Source organism: Hyperolius riggenbachi, chromosome 5 (assembly GCF_040937935.1).
Source record: "Hyperolius riggenbachi isolate aHypRig1 chromosome 5, aHypRig1.pri, whole genome shotgun sequence".
NCBI classification, from domain to species: domain Eukaryota; kingdom Metazoa; phylum Chordata; class Amphibia; order Anura; family Hyperoliidae; genus Hyperolius; species Hyperolius riggenbachi.
In genome coordinates, this window is record NC_090650.1 from 332,346,586 (window position 1) to 332,369,907 (window position 23,322).

At 44.1% G+C, this 23,322-nt stretch overlaps 1 protein-coding gene across 2 annotated transcripts in view; it reads right to left on the bottom strand.

Annotated features, from left to right (window-relative positions):
* Positions 1 to 23,322, bottom strand: part of CCDC178 (coiled-coil domain containing 178) — a 392,130-nt gene that overhangs the window by 347,549 nt on the left and 21,259 nt on the right. For both annotated transcript variants that reach the window (XM_068237320.1, XM_068237319.1), the window contains one exon: positions 366 to 505. In XM_068237320.1, coding sequence (XP_068093421.1) covers positions 366 to 491 — 126 coding nt within the window. In that variant the 5' untranslated portion in view covers positions 492 to 505. The remainder of the gene's footprint in view (positions 1 to 365; positions 506 to 23,322) is intronic.

Consider the following 23,322-nt stretch of genomic DNA (forward strand, 5'->3'; position numbering starts at 1 on the left):
TGTTCTGCTGCTTTTTAGCTGCATTTCACCTTTTATCGCTGTGAATGGAAATGTATTGTAAATGCATTGTAAGTACAACACAATCCATTTTTCATGAACTCATGTTTACTTTCGCTGCATTTACCCTGCATTTGAATCTGACTCTCCCGTATACTCTTTTTAGAGCAAATAACTACAGCTATTATAATTGTCCTTATTTCCTGTTAGGTTGCTATTGGAACTGATGGAAATAACTATATGCCAAAATAATAATAATGGACATTGTACATAAAAATGGAATAAATGCATTCTTAGCAATTTCATACATTTAAAAGGGGCCCACAAAAATAATAATAATAATAATAATGTCTAATCTCAACACTCACCTGCACAAACCACTCTTTGATTTTCCCTTCCAACTTGCCAATATGATGAACAGCTTTTTTAACACAGGGCAATGGTGTGTTTACCATTTCACAGCTCCGTCGCCTTGCCGAGTCTGCAGAAATCATCTTTCTATTCAGATCTGAAAACAGACAAGCTCTAGTTTTAATTATGTGATGTATGAAACTTAAATCAGCAAAGAAATCTATATTGCTGCCATGTCTGAAAGATTATTGGATGAACAAATATCATTTTAGGGTAGCTAACAATCAGACATAATTAGAAAAAGAAAAATGGCATTAGTTTTCTGTTTCGAAAATATACTGTTGTTGCCTTATTTATGTTCATCACAGACTTAGGTAAGCTGCCCCTCAAAAATATCAATAAAATACATCTAAAGGGACCCTTAACAGACACCGTGGGTTTGCATATAAGCATACCCACGGCTATTTGGTTAAGAGGAAATCATTACCGATCCCTTAGGTACACATTCCTGCTCCTGGGCTGGCCACTATCAAGTACAGTACATGGAATCCTCTCTGCGCTTGCGAAGGCTTCCTGGCTACTTCCCCTTTCCTCTGCCATGCATCATATTGGGTTTCACGCGCCGTTGGGAGGAAGTAGCCAGGAAGCTTGTGCACACGCACACAGGACCCGCAGGCTTCTTCTTCCAGGGCCCTATCACGACTTTCAGCAGAGTCGCCGGATCCAATGCAATTGATAGCGGCCAGCCCAGAAACAGGAGCGCTTACCTAAAGGGTTGGTAAGTGTCTCCCCTTAACCAAATAGCCGTGGGTATGCTTATATGCAAACTCACGGCGTCTGCTTAGGGTCCCTTTAAGCCACCAGTAGGCAAGAAAGCACTCAATACAGTGATAGTACTTTTCACATACTTTACGTCATATGTTGTCATTGTCTAGTCTGCCATCCTTCCCTCCCTCCCCCCCCCACCCCTGCGCATAGCAACATACACGTCATCGACAATACCGTCGTTAACATACTGACTGAGTGAAGGCAACCTTGCCACATTGGTAGCTGAAAAAAGAAAATGCAAAAAATATAGAGAGTGGTTACATGCCATACTATATAGGATAATATGTGTTCAGAATGATTGTGGTCACAGCTGTCACAGATGTTAAATGTGAACAAAAAATAACAATACTTATTCAAATACAAAAGCACAGAATACAAAACCAATTCAGCGCAGTATAGACCCATAAAATGGCAATAAAAATGCAGGAAACTCTGCTGGTAGGTACATGACAGCAATATAATAAACCAAACAATTACAATATGAGCACTAGGACCACACCAACAGGCACATCAAAGACTGCCTTAAGAGACAAAAAGGAACTGTCCTGAAATGTTTTATCATAGACCTACTTCTTCACAAGGCACAATCATGCATACACACATGTATATGTATATATATATATATATATATATATATATATATATATATATATATATATATATATATATATATATATATATATATATATATATATATATATATATATATATATATATATACACACACACACACAAGTATTCACAATGTGACATCGGGGTCACGTAGGACCAGTTGTGCACATTAAGCATGACTAACAGAAAATCAGAGTACAATAATGTGTTAACTGGCACTGGGACTGAGGATAGTCCTTCTATCAGGGTAGATAAACAAGCCAAGATAAGGGGAGGAATTAGCTAAACCATACCATGAGCCAACCCAAACACATGGTTTTTAGTATTAGAGTGGTGCCTTGCACGGGGAAGATTCTGCCTTTGTCCCACTGTTAAGAAGAAGAGGCTGTTCCTCACCTTCACATACCCCAAGAAAGGAAGTGAGAATAAAAGAAGGCAGCCACGATACAGTAATAAGGCAGCCATCGGATAACAACTGAATGGAATGACTACAGGGATACATTATACTCCTTTCCTAATCTAACAACATTCTTTAATGTAAATTGGTGGCATGGTGTAGCGCTAGGGTCCCAAGAAAAAATCTGGGCCAGGACATTATCTGCATGGAGCTCATATGTTCACTCTGGGTTTGTCTGAGTTTCCTCTGGACACTCTAGTTTCTTCCCACTTTCCAAAAACATACAGCTAAATGAATTGGTTTTCCTAAATTTGGTCTTTGACTATGACTGAGCCAGTGATAAGATCATGAGCTCTTCTGAGGAACAGTGACATGACAACTCTGTAAAGTGCTGTGGAATATGTCATCATTATATAAATTCAAAATATATTCAAAATAATAATAATAATAATAATAATAATAATAATAATAATAATAATAATAATTAAAAAGGCTCCCACCATTTTCCAAGCCATGGCAAGTGTCCTAATGGTAGTAATCCACTGGGGTTCTTTACAAACCTGTCAACTGACAATTTTTTGCAACTTAGCCAACATTGTTTCAGTACAAATTATCTACCTAATTACTATAAGGCTCAGTTCCCATTTGCGACAGCCCGTTCAGATTGGAGCGGACAGTTCAGTGTCCACTTCAACTGATTTTTCTCATCCAGTTCGCGCCCAGAGTAGGTGCGTTTCCACCATAGGTTCCTAAGGGAAACTCATCCGCTATCTGGAAAGAGACTGCAGGTCGGGACTTTGCATTGCGATTAATGCAACATACACAGGGGAACCATACTAGCTATTGGAAGCAGGAGCTATTCTTAACATTGGATCCATTGACATGTCCTTTGCAACGTAACAGAACGGGAACATTATTTAGTGCGATGGGAACTGAGCCTAAGGACCCTTTTCCATCGATTAGATACCTCGCCACATCGCATCGCTAGCGCTGCTGGCCACGTCACTTCTACATATCCTGATGCGGAAGTGACTGGACGACATGGGGAGCGATTGTGCGCGGATGCTGCTGTGCAAGAAACTACAGCATGCTGCAGATTATCGGATCACTCCACACCGCTCCACACACAATGGAAACTGTTGCCGTGCATTGGGTTTAGGACGTCTAATGGAAATGGGCCCTTAAAGAGAAACAATTATATTATTTTGACAGAAATGTTATAATATAAAAATATAAGAAAAAGGGTCAAGTAATAAATAAATAAAGCCTACAAAATCATTGGCAAGCTTCACATTAACTAAATTTTTGTGTAACAGATAGTCTATGTTAACACTGGGATGAAAATCTTCTAAAATTAAATGAGTTCTTAGGAGGAAAATGTGCTGCTTATCAAGGTGGGCTTAGTAGGTGATATTCGGAAGTGCCTGAGCCCCATGGTCAGACCAATTTATGACAGCGCAGAGAACTTAGCATAGATCCTCACAAGCGTATCAAACGCCTGCACTTGTGGTTAGAACGCAATGTACAATTTCCTCAGCTGTGATGTTCCATTAGGTTATGAACACATGAATGCATGCAAAATCTCTTCCACTTTGATACTGGATTTATGTGCCCTGAATTTCAATTGAATATGAGCATAAAGGATCAGCATATGGTAATACACAGTATGCATTCAATGCCTGAGGATCCTAAAACACTTTGCAAGAGATTAGGGAGAGCCATGCATTTTGCCAGAATTTAATAAACCCCATTTCCAACATGAAGAGAAACGTAATACAGATTAATTTAAAATTGCATACATTACATCAAAAATCTTCTGCCCTCTGGGACCGGAATGACAGAATTATATTTTATTCTTCCGATTTAATAACCGTATGAGTTCATTTCAACAATATTTTGATGACTGTTTATAGTTCTCTGCCATATGATGTTAGACTTTTTACTAATTCAGTTTACACAGAGTGGCAACTAATTACCAACTGGGAAATGTATATAGAGTGATATTCGGCCCTAATCCCCCCCCCCCTCCTCCCGGTGGTGCCTAGCCCTAAGACTCCCCTGGTGTTGCTTAACCCTAAGACCCTCACTGCTGGTACCTAACCCTAAGAACCCCCCTGGGGGTGTCTAACCCTAAGACCCTCCCTGGTGATGCTTAACCTTTGCTTGGTATATATCGTGGCCATTATAAAAGCCACGGTGTGCAGCAGAAAAGGTCAGTTTTGGCACCTGTAGACACCTGATAGTGGGTGCCACCATGCGATCGAATTTCATTTTTTTTACAATCGGTACCTATGGCAGCACTGTTTTTTCTGTGAGGGTTCCTGCACCCTTTTTTCCAGTTTCATTTTATTCCTGACCTTCAGTGCTAGTTCCCAGGCTATGATGCTGATCATTTTGGCATCAATACTTTATGACCCCCTGAAAAAGCACATTACCAGTGAAGTCACAACACTTGATTTCCATACTTCTTGCATTGATTTTTCCATTCAATCACAAATCTTTCATTAAATCAACTGCAAATCATGTTTTTTTTATTTATTTTTTTACTCATAAAAAGTGATTGATATTGAGTGCTGACTTAAAGAGAACCTTGATGGGTCAAGTCAGACAATCATTGTGCAAATATCTGATGGATTTTTCAAAATTTTCATTTGCTTCCTGTTGGATCAAATTTTGGAGCATAGGCTTTTTTCTTTTTGGAACTCTCTTCACAATAGAATCAAATGTACATCAACTGCCGTGTGGACAACTCTTTATATTTTTACTAATGAAGCTGATGGAATTGAAAGTTGGCTGATGTGTATCGAACTTTAAAAGGAATCCTTTTGATGATACACAGCAACATAGCAGATAGTACTAAATGATTCAGGATACTTATTTTAACCTTTGCTATTCTGTTTCAGCGGCAGAAACACTTCTTATATCCTTATATAACAGGATATTAGTATGTAGCTCTGCCCCCTCACTGATGTGGGTGTGGTGTAATTAGGCCCTTCTTTTCAGAGAACTTTGGGAATCAACTGACTTTTCTGCTCAACAGATGGGGAACGAAGGGGGGGGGGGGTATACACCTTGCCACAGTAAAGATACCAGTTCCTGTGAAAATTGTAGGAATGCATGTCAGGGGTGAGGTAATATTTTACAATGGGCACACACTGACTAATAATTTAAAGATGTATTCATCTTCGTAGTGTATTGAGCCACTGTCAAAAAGGGTTAGGGATTCTCCAGGCATTCCAGGTATAACAGTGGGCAGTTTGGAATTTAAAAAATTCCTTATTTGCAGATGACACCATTTTTACTTTGAGCAACCCATTTGACTTCTTACATAATTCAATCAAAGAGATGGACCTTTTCTGCCAATTCTTATGATTTAAGATCAACAAATCAAGGTCGGAAACTATCCATTTTGGCCAGTCTGGAATACAGCAAGAGGCAATGACTCGCTGCTTCGCCTCAAAATCAGACCCAGCAGTATAAGATAATTGGAGGTAACGTTCTCCCAGAACGTGAAGATCAATAACAAATAAACTATGGTCCTAGACTATCTAAACTCCATAGGCTTTACAGGAATGTCAGAAGGGTAACATCTTTCTCCTAGGGCAAATATACACTGTCAAAATTACTATACTGCCTAAGATACTGTACGTATGCCAGGCCTTTCCCATAAAAAATGTTTTAAGAAATATATACATTGTTTACAGTCACATATAACTAAATTTGTATGGAGGGGTTTATTCCCTTTTATCAAGTACTGGTATTACCGTAAGCATGTTATAAACTCCAGGGAGGCATGGGGCACCTAATGTGCTGCATTACTATTATGCATTCAGGTCGGTACAACTGCTTCAATGGGCAGAGTCAGATGTGTAAATCTGGAGCAAGAAATATAATCTTTAGTTTTACTTGTGTCCATTAATATGTGCAATTTTCTGTCAAAGAAATGTGCTGTTCACAGTGCACAAGTTGCGTTACATAGTAACGCAGCACGTTTAAACAAAGTGCTGCATGATGCTGTACGTTATACTCGGCTAAGCCACGTTAGACTGTTTGCACATGCTCAGTAATGTTGGAGGAGGAGGTCTCCCCTCCTCCTCAGCGGCCAGCCACATGGCTAATTAATATTCACCGCACTGTGGTGACTCGTGGTGGGACTGTAGTGTTGTCCGGATCATGAACGAATCGTTCATTTGATCCTGATCTTTTTTGTGAGTCGAATCATCCGGATCACAACAATGAACGATTCGGTTCACAGTGGATGTCTGTCTGGAAGAAGAAAGAACATACAGAATGTATAGTGCAGGGAAAGTCCTGTCCTGCTAGTCATTTCACCCAGTCTGCTTCCCTAGTAAAATGATTCAAATGATTCGGTTCAAAGATCCGGATCTTTTCAATGATCCGATTTAAATGATCCAAATCCTTAAAAAGATCCGGACTTCCTATCACTAACCTGGAGCGGCTTCTTTGAGAGCTGCATAACGCAGCTCAATCTGACGTCCAACTTCAACACCACCATGCATTGCGTTAGGGGCACGTTATGCGACCATAACGTCCCCTAAAACGCAACGTCTTGGTGGGAAAGTAGCCTAAATGGCAAGAGCGAACTAATTCACAGTGGTATGATAAAACAGAGAAACCGAGAGCCCAATATAGTGTAGTATGTATTGGATCAGGGAGAATTAGTGTGGAGCAAGTATTATACTTACAAACATGGGTTACCGTTTAGGCAACCACTATATAGGCAGGTGGGGAGATTAGACCTGTCCCCACTCAGGATTAAGATGTCGCTCTCTGAAGAAGGAAAGGAGGGTTTGTCACCCTTCCAACCACCAAGGGTGGATATCTTGACAAGTAGATGTACAGAGGCGCCAAAAAGATAAAATATGCTAAAATGTTTAAAATATTCGGGTGGCGGCGGTGGACCAGCCACTCAGAAATAGACTCGATGCTGTCGCTTAAGATAAAGACAATTTATTCACATGCTCCATGAACAGAACCGCTACGCGTTTCACGGGTATATTCCCGCTTCCTCAGGCAATAAACAGATAGGAGTACACAGTACAGTCTCAAGGTCACGAATAGCGCCTCTGGGAATGATGTGGTATGAGGAGGAATGGGTAGCGTTATTTGCTCCTTTAGTCTGCTCCTCCATTAATTGTGCTATGAAGTAATGCTATTATAAGACACTGCACAATTCGTTTACAACCCGTATGACACTGCTGAAGTGAGGCCTAACCAATTCCGATTTGTGTTTAAGAAGATGCCTGCTGATCAGGCTCACTGCTGGTGGGCGTGGCCTTATGTCGATGATTTTTGGGTAGTGTGCTTTAATTTGGCTTCTGAGGTGTTAGGACTGTCGGTACACCCAGAGCTCCGGGACAGCTCTCTTCAACAAGACTGTACCTTCTCTTAATAGATATCAGAAGAACTTGCTAGGTCAACTTTCCAAACTTGGAGATCTCTCTCTCCAACCAAAAAGATTACCTTGGCCCATATGCAATTCCCTTTTTCGCCTACGTTTTCTCCTAGGTGATAATTTTTCATCTTCGCTTTTAAATAACTTTTCAGCATTTCAAAATTTACCAAAAGTAGTTGTACTACTATCAAAATGATGTTGCGTATTTTTTTGCTTGCTGGAGGCTTACAAGGCTTTTTATTAACAATGAGTGAAAATATCAACTTGGAGAAAACTCAGGTGAAAAAGTGAATTGCATGTGGGCCTTCGGTCCATGCGCAATTAAATTCTTCACCTAAGTTATCTCCTAAGAGATAATTTTCATCTTTAAACTAACTTTTCAGCATTTTACAATTGAAAAAGTACCCAAAAGTTGGTGAAAAACTACTATCAAATGTATTTTGAGTATTTTCTTGCTTGCTGGTGGCTTAAAAGGCATTTTAATGACAAGCTGTGAAAATATCACGTAGGAGAAAACTAAGGAGTGTATTGCATATGGGCCCTTGGGCCATATGCAATTCACTTTTTCTTTTAAGTTTTCTTCTAGGTGATACTTTTAAATCTGTCAATAAAATGCCCTTTAAACCATTTACATACAAGAAAATACTCAAAATAATTTTTATAGTACTTTTTCACCTACTTTTTGGTACTCTTTTAATTGTAGAGTGCTGAAAAGTTATTTTAAACAGAAGATGAAAAATGATCTCCTATGAGAAAACTCAGAAGAAAAAGGGAATTGCATACGGGCTCTTGTGTCTTAGAAAGTCAGCTGACAATTTTGAGAAGACTTGAGATCCCTGGTGTCCAACACTCCATGTTCCTCAATTATTGTTTAGGGGATTCTCTTGCTGTAGTATTTAATTTCCCTATCCTGTGGCATTATACCTCACTTTGTACTGATCGATCAATGGCAATCGTGTACTTCTGCATTATGTGCATACAATGTTGTTGTTTATTTACTTTCATTTGCCTAACTATGATGAGTATTGTTCTAGATCATCGATATTAGAAAACATTAACATAAATTGCAGTGTCTTAGCTTGCTTATAAAAAGTTACCATTGTTGCTAATGTTCTATTTATCACCAGTACTACACTACACATACAATTTATAATCTTATAAGTTTATTTTCACTTCAGGTTTGCTTTAACGTTGTAACGATTGTGGAATTATCTCCGTGGTCAGCACACAAGATATGCGCTGACACTGCGGAAGTCCTCCACAAGCGTATAAAACGGCAGAACCCAGCTTTGGTGCAATGCACTTGTAGAGGGAAATTCCCACCTGCAGATGGAGCTGTGGAGTGCAGCGGAACAACCCCTCTGCACTGCCACAGATGCCAGATGGGAATTGTACGAATTGCAACACTGCAGGGCAAAATAGCCCTCAGAGAGAGAGTGAGCACAGCGACAGAATGTATGTGTGTCCACCAATCTAGTCGCCACTCGGCGACGGTGAACACACAACAGCGGAAACCAAGTGGGAACGCAATCGCAAGAGTGGCGATTGCCAACAGTGACACAAGACCGAGTAAGACAGAGCACAAGTGTAGCAAGAAAGACACAGCAAATAAAAATGATCAGAACGCCAAGGAAAATAACAAACGCACTCGCTAAGCGCGGTCACCGCGCAAAAAGCGCAACAGCGACAAAGCATGCTAATGGCGCGGTCTCCGCATGAAAAGCGCAACAGAGACAAAACACGCCAACCCTAACTAACCAATGTAACATGAAAATGAATAGAGAGCGCGAACGCTTGCTAAACGGTTACCTCACCGAGCCTACAGCAAGCGTTCGTTCCAGACAAAACAGACAGAAGGAGTAACCAGTAGCAACCGCAGCTCTGGCCTACACTCCCAGACAGAGTACAGAAGGAACCACCGCCACTACCGCTAGGGCGGATGCGATCCAGACAGACAGACGGGACTACCAGTAGCAACCGCTGCTCTGGTTTGCACCCCTAAGGCAGAATACAGAAGGAACCACCGCCACTACCGTTAGGGTGAATGCGATCCAAACAGACAGACAGATGGGGCTACCAGTAGCAACCGCTGCTCTGGCTTGCACCCCTAAGACAGAGTACAGAAGGAACCACCGCCACTACCGCTAGGGCAAATGCAATCCCAACAGACAGAACGATTTCCTGTCGATCGCCGCTGGCGACAAGACAATCGCAACAGATAGACAGTACAAGGCAAACAGATAATACAACCTGGCTAGTGCACTCCCAAGGAATTACTCTAAGATGATCTTAGCAAACGATTAGCAAAGGCTGAGACTCCAGGTAAGTTAGCAGGAATGAACCATCATGACCAGCAAGGGCTTCTGGGAGGAAATGGTATTTATACTGCAAGCCATCAAAGGAATCAGCTAAGCAATTTGCATGCCAAGTGGATGCAAATTTCTCAACAGAGCAGCAGCTCAGCAAGTTGCAGAATGAAGAAAGGTCTCCTTTCCAGGGACCTGCAGCACTCAGACCTACAAAATGGTCAAAAAGCTGTCTGCCCGTGCAGACAGCAGAGCAGATCATTACAGTACCCCCCCCCCCCCTCCAGGGACGGCTTCCAGACGTCTCTCAAAACTGATATTTCCAAAAAACAAATCTGACTGAACACTCATGAAGGTCGGTAACCCAAGGAAGATAGGAAGTGGTGTATAAATATTGACTAGTGCGATATAAATACTAAACAGGCATTAATATCTCATGAAGGTCGGGACAGCCCGACAAGGCCCAATTCCAGAGTCAATCCTCCCGAGACCAAAGTCGTCGGAAGCAGAAGCCACCAAAACATGCCCGTCAGTACTACAAGCCTCAGCGCAACACCCATCAGAACTGTGAATGCCAGAAAGAGAACCCATCGACACTCTCCGAGCAATACCCACCACCTTCCAGGGACCGTCCAAAAATACCAAACCTCCCACTATACCTATTCGAAGTGTCCCTATCAACACAAAAGCCACTGTTGATCTCGTCCAGGGTACCAAGACAGATTTCTCCCAGAATCTCCCAGAACACTTTGAAGCTCCACAGAGATCCCAAGAGGCCAGAACGTTCACCAGGCTCACATGGAGAACTATCAAGAACCCCTTGGAACCTATGACAATTCCGGATTCAGAATTACCAGGACAACCATCAAGATCAGGGCTTTCAGGGACCACTTCTGGGCATCCAGGCAGGCAGGCAAAATCAGAACATGTCTCCACCGAGGAAGCATCTGAGCATGCTGGTAACCGAGACACACTTGGGCATTCTGGCTCACAGAGCACATCGGGGCACACTAGCACAAGAGAAACCTAAGGACATGTCAAGGAACTGCCAACCTCAGAGTCCCTTACGACAAGACCAAAACCAGGACCGGGCAGAGAAACATCACGAGTAGTGGACACAAGTACTGGTCTTTCAAAAGAAGACTTGGACTCAGACTTAGAATTCTCTGTGACTGTAATATTATCTGACCAAAGCTCATTATTGACTATGCATGATTGAAGCTCCACAAGAGCTGCAAAAGTAGTCAGCATAACAGCAATTCCCACTGAAGTGGGCAATAATTCAGAAAGATCTGGGGGGCAGGAGGCATCTCGTAAAAGTTCTGCACCCTTCAGGAGGAACTCAGAGACCTCCAGAACATCGAACAAAACCTCAGGAGCATAGTTTCCCAAGTTTTCTGACAAAGAAATCAAGGATTCTGGGGCGTGGCTTGGCGTTGCTGCGTGATGGCTGCCTAACTCTTGAGCTCCTGCTTGTATGTCTGCCTGAAGCTTCTTTTCCAGCCATCCCGGGCATCCACCCATGGATAAAAAGAGCTCCCGTCACCAGAAATTACCTCATGCAGACGGTAAACCTAAAACCGCTCAAGCAGAGCGTACGGTTCCAGACTTATTCCGCTCGCAAACACTCCACTCTCAAACCTCCAAGATGGCGCCGCCAAAGGAGGCCGGTTCATCCCCCGGCTCATCCCCACCTACTACAACCAAGAGCACGGACAAACAACATAAAGCACCTACCCTGGCAGATATGCACACCATGGTTGAGGACATTAAAGCCTCTTTCCACAGCGCGATAGCGGAGATCAGATCAGATATGGCAGGTATAGGCCTCAAGCTGCACACGATGGAAGAAGCCGGTGAAAAGAGAGATGCGCAACTAAAATCCCAGCATAACACCTCTCAAAAACACAAGGGGAGACTGGATGAACACACCCGTAAGTTGGAAGCATAGCCGGCTTCCAAGGGGGCGCCTATAGCTGGTTACCTATACTGAGGGCACCTACACCTGATTTCCTATATTGGGGACACCTATAGCTGGCTACCTTTACTGAGGGCACCAACACCTGGCTACCTACGCTGGAGGCACCTACACCTGGCTACCTATGGGGGCAATGGAGACCTTCATGTACCAGCTCTCTGTGTCCTATATACTTTTATTACTATTCTTTTTTCTACTTCTCTATCCAATCTATCTTGACTCTTTTTCTGAACTACCTCCAGGGGTATCGTATTCGCCAAACGAAAAAAACATGTTAAGGCGATTTACAAATCACCCTTCCTCCAAGGATGGAAAGCCACATACATCTAACAACCTAATAACAGTAAACCTGATATCATTTAACGTGAATGGATTGAATACCCAAGAGAAAAGAACTTCCATATTAAATTTTTTGCAAAAAGAAAAAACTCAAGTGGCCTTCCTCCAGGAAACACACTTGAGAACTAATCACATTCCATCCAGGTTTGACTATAGGTTTCCTGTGGCTTTCCATGCTACTTCTGCTACTTCCAAAACGAAAGGTGTATCAATTCTTCTTCACACGGACTTCCCTTTTTCTGTAGAGGAGATGGAGCATGATTCGAATGGCCGCTTTATTTTTGTGAAGGGTAAGATGGGAGAAAGACAGATCACATTGGCTAATCTCTACGCTCCAAATAGGCAACAGACCTCCTTTATTTCTACAGTTATACATAAACTGATGGGCTTTTCCCAAGGTATTCTGATTGTAGGAGAAGATTTTAATGTACCCCTACAACCCTTACTCAACTGTTCTAATGTCTCCATAATGGCTATCATTCATAAAGCATTTCCGCATGCGGAAATGCTAAAAACAGCTGACTTTACCGACCACTCGGCAAAGTCAGCATTCATAAAGGCTCTTTCCGCATGAAAAAATGACACTAACGAGCAGAGTGATAAATCACCGCCTTGTGCGGTGATTATCGGAACAAATGTAGCAAAATGTTCATTCATGAAGAACACCGCAAGCGGTGTCAGGTCGGGAAGTCCCGCTCCCTCTGATGTGGCGATACCAATGCAAGTGAATGGAGACACACAGACCTCCCAGGCAGCTGCAGCAGAGCGGAACACGGAGAAATGTATCAACTCTGCAGCTTCCGTGTCTCCACCTGCCTACCGCCTGCCTATCGCCAGCCTAGTTCGGGGAATCTCCGCAGTGCTACCGCACATGGATACTTTTCTGTGAATGCCCACCCAGAAGTCTAAAATACCGCCAGCGGTGTTTTCCCGCACTGATTCCCCTTACCGACAGCCTCTTTATGAATGATAGCCAATGTCTCCATAATCTCTCCCTAATGGACTCATGGCGCCTAATTCACCCAAAAGACAGGGACTATTCGTTTTACTCTAATATTCACAATAAATACTCATGCGTTGACTACTTTTTTGTAGCCCAGCGAGACCTGTCAATGATAAAAGATGCCAGGATTGGTAATATCTCCCTTTCGGATCATGCTCCACTATTCCTAACATTAGAATTTCCGGAAAAACTATCCAAAACTTGGTGTTGGAGACTAAATCCAAACCTTTTAGCAGAAAAACACAGAGTTCAAGAGATCTCGCAGAACTTGCAATCATATTTTGATATGAATAATACCCCAGAGGTGTCTGGTCTTACTATGTGGGAAGCTCATAAGCCAGTAATTCGAGGCCAGTTTATTAGGTTGGGATCCAAACTTAAAAAGGAAAGAGAGGAGGGTATTGCTAAGCTTTCAGCACAGATATCTAGATTGGAGAGAACTCACAAACAATCTTTGGCTGCTCAGACGCTGAAGGAACTCTCCGCTTGTAGAGCCCAACTTCAATACTTGCTATTCTCAGATGCTAAACGTAAAATCCTTGCTGGAAAAAAACATTTCTATGAAATGGGCAACAAAAGTGGGAAATACCTAGCTAGATCTCTCCGGAAACAAACCTTACGTTCACAGATATCCTCCATAGTTGACAGCAACCAAAAAAATTGACGAAATCAGAAGAGATTGTTGAGGAGTTTAAGAATTATTATAATTCCTTATACAACTTGAAACAATCCCAACAAACGCAAAGTGACACTTCCGAAAATCGGGACCGGTCTGCTAAAATAACAGATTTCCTGCAAAGATACGGAAAACCATTCCATATCTCTGCTGAAGACAGAAAAGACTTAGACTCCCCCCTGACTACTGACGAATTCTTGATGGCAGGTCGGATGTCCCAAGTGCGGTTCAAAAGACCTGGATTAACCCTTTACTCCTGGCTACAATTAAAACCATGAGAAAGATACTCCCTTCCTTGGGTTTGTGTTCCTTTCCAAGCAAGATTACCCCGCTAGGCGTCAATTTAGCTTTTTTTACCAGCCCCTGATGTACCATTCCTCAGAGAATGGCCAAAGGACGGTTGTCCTAGAATTAAAGACTTCATGTCCGGAGCAGGGTTGCCAACCGTCCGACTGTGGACGGACAGTCCGTACTAAACACATAAAATTTCCCCTGTCCGTAGTTGCCCGTATATTTAATTGGGCGTCCGTCCAAAACAGATAACACAGCCGCGATCTGGTGTGCGCATGTGCGCACCGCAGCTACAGGAAGCCTGGTACCTTTGCCGGCACACGAGGAAACTCTACATGAAGCCCCATACTGCCCTAGGCTTCTCTGTCCTTCTTCCCTCCCGCCCTCCAATCAGCAGTGCTCTTTCTGCTGCTTCTGCCTCTCTCCATCCAATGAGAGAGAGCAAGAGTAGAAGCAGCCATGAGAGCCCGCCCCCCACAACTCCCGTCCAGGAACTGGAAGCAGCAGCAGCTGTACTGTAGGGGACAGAGAGAGCAAGGACCGAGCAGCCAGCGTGTTCATCACTGCCTTCCTCTCCCCCTGTCCCCAGAATATAATGGCAGCTTGATCCAGGTATGAAGTTGTGAGGGCAGTGTGTGTGACATCTGGGCTGGGGATATACAGTAGTGTGTTCTCCCCCTGCCAGCCACTCTCTGTCCAGTTACAAGGCAAGTCATTCTGCCAGACTGGTTCTTTGTTTATATCTCAATCTGCAACCCTCTGCATATTTCCCCCAGCCAGTCTGGCAGAATGACTTGCCCTGTAACTGGAGTGGCTGGCAGGGGGAGAACAAACTACTGTATATCCCCAGCCCAGATGTCACACACACTGTCTGCTTCTTACATAAACAAATTGTTGGCCAGAAAGCAGTTTTGGAACTAGTTTTCCATACACTGTGCACACTACAGTCAGATTGTACAGTACAATCTTAGCAACATACTGTAGATGTGACAGGACCTACAGATTTAATTTACTTTGATATGGCCTTTGTACAACATAGATGTGGTAAGATATGATAAAGATTGTACAATAAGATTCTGCAGCGTATGATTTGTGATTGCTTTGGTGTCATTCACAAATAAGAGTTCTGATTGCATGTTGACCACAACTGCCTGTGCCATTATGTGTTGTTTTTTTTCTGGTGAAACGCTGCCGTATTTTCTGGGTAAATGCTTTGCCATTATCTGTATTTTCTGGGGAAAGCTGCCGCATTGCAAATGCAGTTAGCAAACCAGCCAAACTGTTCCACACAGTGAAAAAACTCTGCAACCCGGCATGTCAAAAACTTAATATCGAGTCTTCAAAGGACCTCTGTGACCAATTTCTTCACAGACAAAGTCTCCGCTATAAGGTCCACCATCCAACTTACAGCATCTGAGCCTAATATAGAGCCGAAAACCATTTGCAGAGACAACGTAACACCTTGGTCAAACTTCAAAGAAATTGATGAAGAAGTCACATCAAGCATCCTCCTTCACCTCTGCCTAACTACCTGTGACCTGGATCCTGGCCCAACACAGTTCATGTTGAACTGCCCCGACCTGTTTGTACCGGTATTCCTCAAAATTGTTAACTGTTCCTTACAATCAGGGATATTTCCTGCTTTACTGAAGGAAGCAATCATCAGGCCTCTCCTCAAAAAACCCTCCCTGGACCCTGAGGAAATGACCAGCTACAGACCTGTCTCTAACCTCCCCTTTCTGGGCAAGCTAATTGAAAAAGCTGTCTACCTCCAGCTAGAAGCCAAAATCCTACAAAACAACAGTTATGACCCATTCCAGTCTGGCTTCAGGAAACACCACAGCACTGAAACTGCCCTCATCCAAATATGCAACCACCTGCTCATGGCAAGAGACAGAGGAGAGTGCTCGATCCTCATACTGCTAGACCTTTCTGCAGCCTTTGATACAGTTGACCATGACATCTTGATAAACAGGCTACAGGAATACTGCGGCATTGATGGCATAGTTCTTCAGTGGTTCCAATCCTTCTTGAGTGGCAGAACCCACAAAGTATCTATGGGCCCCTTCCTGTTCACCCCTGTATCACTTAAATATGGGGTGCCCCAGGGCTCAATCCTCTCTCCCCTGCTTTTCACGATTTACATGATACCGCTTGTAAAACTAATCCAAAAACATGGCCTGACATACCACTGCTATGCAGACGACACCCAACTATATCTTTCCTTCAAGCCTGGTGTGACAGACCCAACTCGAACTATAAAAGCCTGCTTACGTGAACTACAGCAATGGATGAATGACAACTGGCTGAAACTAAATGCAGACAAAACTGAAGTCCTTCTGATTGGAGGGCAGAGCATAACAAAACAACTTAACTTGCAGTCTTCACCACTGGGAATAGGAGGCATGGATTTATGCAGCTCTAATCATGTGCGTAGCCTGGGAGTTCTAATTGATGGGGACTTAAACTTCAGAACTCAAATCTCTGCTGTGGTGAAATCATCCTATTTTCACCTGAAGAACATTGAAAAAATCAAGCACCTCATCCCCCCAGAAGATCTGCCAACCTTAGTCCATGCCTTCATCACATCCCGACTGGACTACTGTAATGCTCTCTACACTGGCCTTCCAAAAAAGGTCTTGCACCGCCTACAGCTGATACAGAATACTGCTGCCAGACTGCTAACCAACCAACCCCGTCACTGCCACATAACGCCAGTCCTGCACTCCCTTCACTGGCTACCTATAGAATGGAGGGTCCTATTCAAGATCGGCCTACTGACATTTAAATCCCTGAATAATCTAGGTCCTGAATACATGAAAGATATGTTGCAGCTGCGTAGCAATCCCCGCATTCTCAGATCCACAGGTTCTAATAATCTAGTCATACCCAGAATCCATTTGGAAACTTTTGGTCCCAGAGCCTTCTGTCATGCTGCCCCTACGTTTTGGAACTCCTTACCTCAACAGATCAGGACAGTTCCATCCATGTTTAAATCCAGACTGAAAACCCACCTGTTCAGTTTGGCATTTGCAAAAATATAACTTTTGTTGTGTGAATACTTCATCCTACTACCAATTACTGAATCTGAGAGAGCCTACGCGCTTTGAGTCCTATGGGAGAAAAGCACTATAGAAATGTTATTGTATTGTATTGTATATTACGTGTCTTGCTGTCTGAGGGGGGCTGCCTGCTGTCCCTGGGCCTTAGTTGTATGTGGGTGGGGGGGACAATGTCCAATTACTTTTAAGATTACTGTGTTTGGGAGAAAACCTGGGCCCACTGTCTTTGCGTTATACTGTTACCTTACAGTTCGCTTTGCCCATATCCTTTTGTGGTCACACCAATTTTTTGCTGCGGCGCACTACGCGCACCGCACTCCTATTCTGCACCAGCCCCCCAATCAAATTTGAGAACCCAATGTAGCCCTCAAGTCAAAAAGTTTGCCCACCTCTGGATTACACAGTGAGCTCCTCTGAGGATAGTCAGTGACACAGGGGTGTATCAACAGGGGGTGCAGAGGTAGTGACCGCATCCGGGCCAGAGAGGCCCTCCCTCAACTACAGTATTAGCTCTCTATTGGTCCTGTGCTCATGATAATCACTTCTATAAATACTTTGACTAGTGGTAATCATTAACAAACTGCTCCCCATCCCCTTCTTGCACCTCTGACACTGTAGTTGCCATTGGCAGGTTTTGGTGCGCCGTATCAATTGTTATGTATAGAGTGCTTGGGGGGCCCTATTGTAAAACTTGCAACGGGGCCCACAGCTCCTTAGCTACACCACTGCAGTGACATGACTATGTACTCTGTAAAGTGCTGCAGAAGATGTCAGTGCTATATACAGGACTGTAGAGTTGGTACAAAAATCATCCAACTCTGACGCCTTATTTTATGAAACTGCTAACTCCAGGTACCCAAAATTTGCTCTGACTCCACAACCCTGGCTATATAAATACAAAAAAAAAAAAGAATGCCCAGAGCTTAGCTCCACCCACAACTCTACTTAAAAGTGCGCTTTTGACTCCACCCCCAACTCCGCCCCTGTCCGTCCAACATTTTGAGTGTCCTGCTTTTTTTGGGCCTTTTGTCCGTCAAAAATTAGAAATTGGGTTGGCAACCCTGGTCCGGAGACTCAGTCAAATCTTTCACTGAGATGTCTGTGCTGAGAGAAGGTAATGCCCTAAATCAATAGCAATTCTTCCAAATTAGACATTTCTTGAACTCTCTTAAGCAAACATTTAATTGGAAAAACCACTCACTCCCTTTGAAGAATTAATAGTAGCGGAAGAGAAGCCGGGCCATTTAATTTCTATTCTACATCAGATGGTAGTACAGAAGCCGAATGCAGATAAATTTAACTTTCAAAGATATTGGGAAGAGGACTTGGGAACTGTGTGGGATGATGAGCAATAGCAAAAGATTTTCATATTGAATCAAAAGGGATCCTTAAACGTTAGTACTCAGGAGACGGGATACAAAATCATTTCACGTTGGTACAGGACCCCATCATCCTTACATAACATCTACCCGTCAGTCCCTGACACATGTTGGCGATGCGGGCATGCGGGAGGCTCGCTTCTGCACATATTTTGGTCATGCCCACTAATTAATCCGTTCTGGTCACAGGTCCATCGAATTATGGAAAAAATCTCATGTGACCAAGTTATCTTCTCACCAGATTCCCTTCTATTACACAACAAGATGGAATTTATTAAATCATACAAGAGATCCCTCCAGAGCTGGAAACGGAGTGGAGGCGACTGGCAATGGGGAGAATTTGGGCAACTTCCCGGTCACTATCTGAAATGGACAAAATCCCGAGGAGGAACTTTTCAAATTATTGTGCGCGAATTCCGCGAAGGGCAAAAACTTGACCCAATCGTTCTGTGTTTCTGCAACGTAACACCTCAAAAACTGCTCCAATGATTGATTGACCCTTTCGGTCTGACCATTGGTCTGTGGGTGGTAGCCCGACGAAAATGACAGTTCCATGCCCATTTGGTGACAAAATGCCCTCCAAAATCTTGAAACAAATTGGACTCCCCGATCTGACACTATGTTTTCCGGGATGCCATGCAATCGGAAAACGTGGCTGATGAACAAATCGGCCAACTCCTGGGCCGAGGGGAGTCCTTTCAAGGGCACAAAATGGGCCATTTTACTAAAGCGGTCGACTACCACCCAAATGACCGACATGCCCTCAGACCTGGGAAGCTCACCCACAAAATCCATGGACAAGTGGGTCCACGGTTCACTCGGGGTGGGAAAGGGCTGCAACGTTCCCACAGGTGCCAGCCGGGAGGGCTTACTTTTCGCACACACCGCACACTCTCTAACATACTCCTTACAGTCTGTTGCTAGAGATGGCCACCAAGCACACCTGGCAACCAGATCCTGTGTTCTGGAGGCCCCAGGGTGTCCCGCGTTCTTGTGTGAGTGGAACATTTGCAATATCTGAAGACGGAATGGTAGTGGTATAAACATAACCCCCTCGGGCTTTCCCTTCGGGACGTCCTGCTGGAAGGGGCTTAAAGTCACTATCCAGTCTTCCCAAGTCTCAGTTGCTGCCAGTACCAGTTTCTGTGGGACAATGGTTTCTGGGCCGGAGGGCTGTGCTGTCTCTGGTTCAAAGCATCTGGACAGGGCATCTGCCTTAATGTTTTTGCTACCCGGAGTATACGTAATTACAAATCTGAACCTCGAGAAGAACAATGACCATCGAGCCTGACGGGGGCTTAATCTCTTGGCTCCCTCGATGTATTCTAAATTTTTGTGATCAGTGTAAACTGTAATCGTGTGTTCTGCTCCTTCCAACCAATGACGCCCTTCTTCAAAGGCCAATTTGATGGCCAGGAGCTCCCTGTTGCCTATATCGTAGTTCCTCTCTGCTGGAGAGAACCTACGAGAAAAATAGGCACATGGGTGCAATCTACCCTGCAACCCTGACCGCTGGGACAGCACAGCCCCTATCCCGACCTCCGAGGCGTCTACCTCAACAATAAAGGGATAGGAGGTGTCAACGTGTCTTAAGATGGGTGCAGAGCAAAACAAGTCTTTCAAGGTGGAGAATGAATGCAGAGCTTTTGGAGACCAGTGGGTAGTATCTGCCCCTTTTTTAGTGAGACTGGTGAGGGGTGCAATGACAGTGGAGTACCCCTTTATGAACCTTCTATAGTAATTGGCAAAGCCTAAAAATCTCTGAAGAGATTTTAACCCCACTGGTTGAGGCCATTCCAACACGGCCGAGACTTTGGCAGGATCCATAGACAGGCCTGAGGTGGAAATTATGTACCCTAAAAAGGCGACAGACGTTACCTCGAAGATGCACTTCTCCAATTTAGCGTAAAGCATGTTCTGCCTTAGTTTGTCCAATACAAATCTGACGTGTGTCCTGTGCACAGAGAGGTTGTTTGAAAAAAATAAGTATATCATCTAGGTATACTAACACGAATTTACCCAACACCTCCCTGAATACCTCATTAATTAGTTCTTGGAAGACGGCTGGGGCATTACACAGGTACTCGTAATGCCCGTCGGCCGTGTTAAAGGCCGTCTTCCATTCATCGCCCTTTCTAATCCGCACCAGGTTGTATGCACCCCGTAAATCCAACTTTGAAAAGATCTTAGCGTCGGTAACCTGTGTAAACAAGTCATCTATCAGGGGCAAAGGGTAGCGATTCTTCACTGTGATTTTATTCAGGCCCCGGTAATCAATACATGGCCGCAGGCCTCCGTCTTTTTTCTTAACAAAAAAAAAACCCTGCGCCAGCGGGCGACCGGGAAGGACGAATGAATCCCTTGACTAAGTTTTCACAGATGTACTCCTGCATGGCCACTTTCTCTGGCCCAGATAAATTGTAGAGGTGACCAACCAGATCGGAGATCGATGGAGCAATCAAATGGGCGATGTGGAGGTAATTTATCAGCAGCCTTGGGACAGAACACATCAGAATATTCAGCATATTGTACTGGTACCCCCTCCAAATGAATCTTGGCCTGGCCCAGTGTCACCCTCCCCAAACACTGCTGAAAATAATGATTTGACCAGCTAGTTAGCTGACCAGTAGCCCAATTGATCTGTGGGGAGTGAAGGTGCAACCATGGCATGCCAAGGATGACTGTGGAGGTGGTCATGTGTAACACAAAAAACTGCAGTCTCTCTGTATGCAACACCCCTATAGTGACCTCCACCTCGGGTGTCTGAGACAGTGGATGATCACTTTGCAGGGGGGAGTCATCTACTGCCGTAACCTGAATGGGTGGTTTCACCGGGGTGAGCGGAATACCCAATCTCTTAGCAAATTCGAAATCCATAAAATTAGTAGCAGGGCCTGAATCGACAAAAGCCTCAGAAACCTCAGTTCTATCTTCCCATGTAACTGTACAAGGAAGAAGTAATCATTTATCTTCTAGGGGTAAAAGTCGCGTGCCTAGAGTGTTACCCCCTACAACTCCTAGGCGGTAGCGTTTCCCGACTTATTAGGGCAATTACGTACTCTATGACCCCCCTCTGTGCAGTAAAGGCACAGCTGCTCAGACATCCTACGTCTTCGCTCCACTTGAGATAGTTTCGACCGAGCAATTTGCATTGGTTCCGGTGGAGGCGAGTCGGGAGGAGGTGGAGTTGCTGGAGGCGCAGCGTAGGACACCATTCTTACACGGTTACAACCCCGGGTCTGTTTCTGGTTACGCAGCCTGCGGTCGACTCGAATGGCCGATGAAATGGCCTCATCGTCTGTTTTAGGTTCAGGCAGACCTAACATGAGATCTGAGACCTCATCTGACAACCCTGATAAGAAACAATCTAAGAGGGCATAGGTGTCCCACCTGGCTGAAACTGACCACCTCCTAAATTCGGCTGCGTAATCCTCGACCGGACCCTTGCCTTGACGCAAAAGCTTGCTTGCTTGCTTCCGCTCAGAAGTCGCAGCAAGGTCTGGGTCGTCGTAAATTACTGCCATAGCTTTAAAAAATGGGCTAAGAAAAAAGGGCTAAGTCTCCGGTGGGCAAACTGTACGCCCACGTCTGAGAATCGCCTGATAACAAAGTCTTAATGAATGTAGCCCTTTGGGCCACAGTTCCCGAAGATCGGGGTTTCAACTCAAAGTAAGATAACACTCTACTTCTAAAATTTCGGAAGTCTGATCTGTGACCAGAAAATTTCTCAGGTACAGACAAACACATGTCAGAGCTAGGAGGGGATCGCACCTCATCCACTGCTGTCTGGAGGGTTTGTAAAGAAGGCTTCAATCATAGTCTTGTGACTACCCAGCACTTGATTGATGTTGTCCCCCGAAGTGGCAAGTGCGCCCAGACGGTCAGAGTGTGCGTCCATTTGTATTTTGGTCTGGCGTTCTGTAACAATCGGTGTAACAAAGAGAGGGTCTGATTACCGGAGAACTGCAGTATCATAGAGAATACAGAATATACCCGATTATCGATGATCTGCAGTATCACCGATAATCAGATATATCTACTAACCTCTGGACACCTGAGATAACGAGTGAGTGTTAAGTGCAACAGCAATACTTTGAGTACTGCACAGAAGTATGTTCCTTCCGATGGCCTAGACTCTCCCGGGGGAGGAGCTAGGCTGAGAGGAGGAAGGACAGAGCGTGAGTGACACCAGTGAGAGGGTGTCACTAACAGGTCTGGGAACTGCCTTTAACAGTAAGGCCAGTTCTCAAGGTCGGGCAAGCCAGGTCATTAACACACAGACAGATAAGGTACAGATTCAGGAGACAGATACGGAATCCAATAAACAGGCAGGGTTTAGCAACGGAGTATCAGAATAGCAAGGTACAGAATCAGGAGGCAGCTACAGAGTCCAGGAACGAGCAGAGTTTGGCAACAGGATATCAGAAATAACAAGGTACAGAATCAGAGTTCAGAGGGATAGTCCTGACGGTAAGGTGTGAGTTCCTTGATCATCAACACCTTTGGAAACTATGCTAGAACACAGATACAGACAAGGTCTGAGTGCTACCACGTAGTGATTGCAACGCCAGACACCAGAGAAATGACCAGTACCCAGTATATATACCACAGCGCTCTCCAGCGCCACCCCTAAGTGCTGGACCAATGGGGAATGGTGAAAATGTCAGCTGACCAGCTTGGTCAGCTG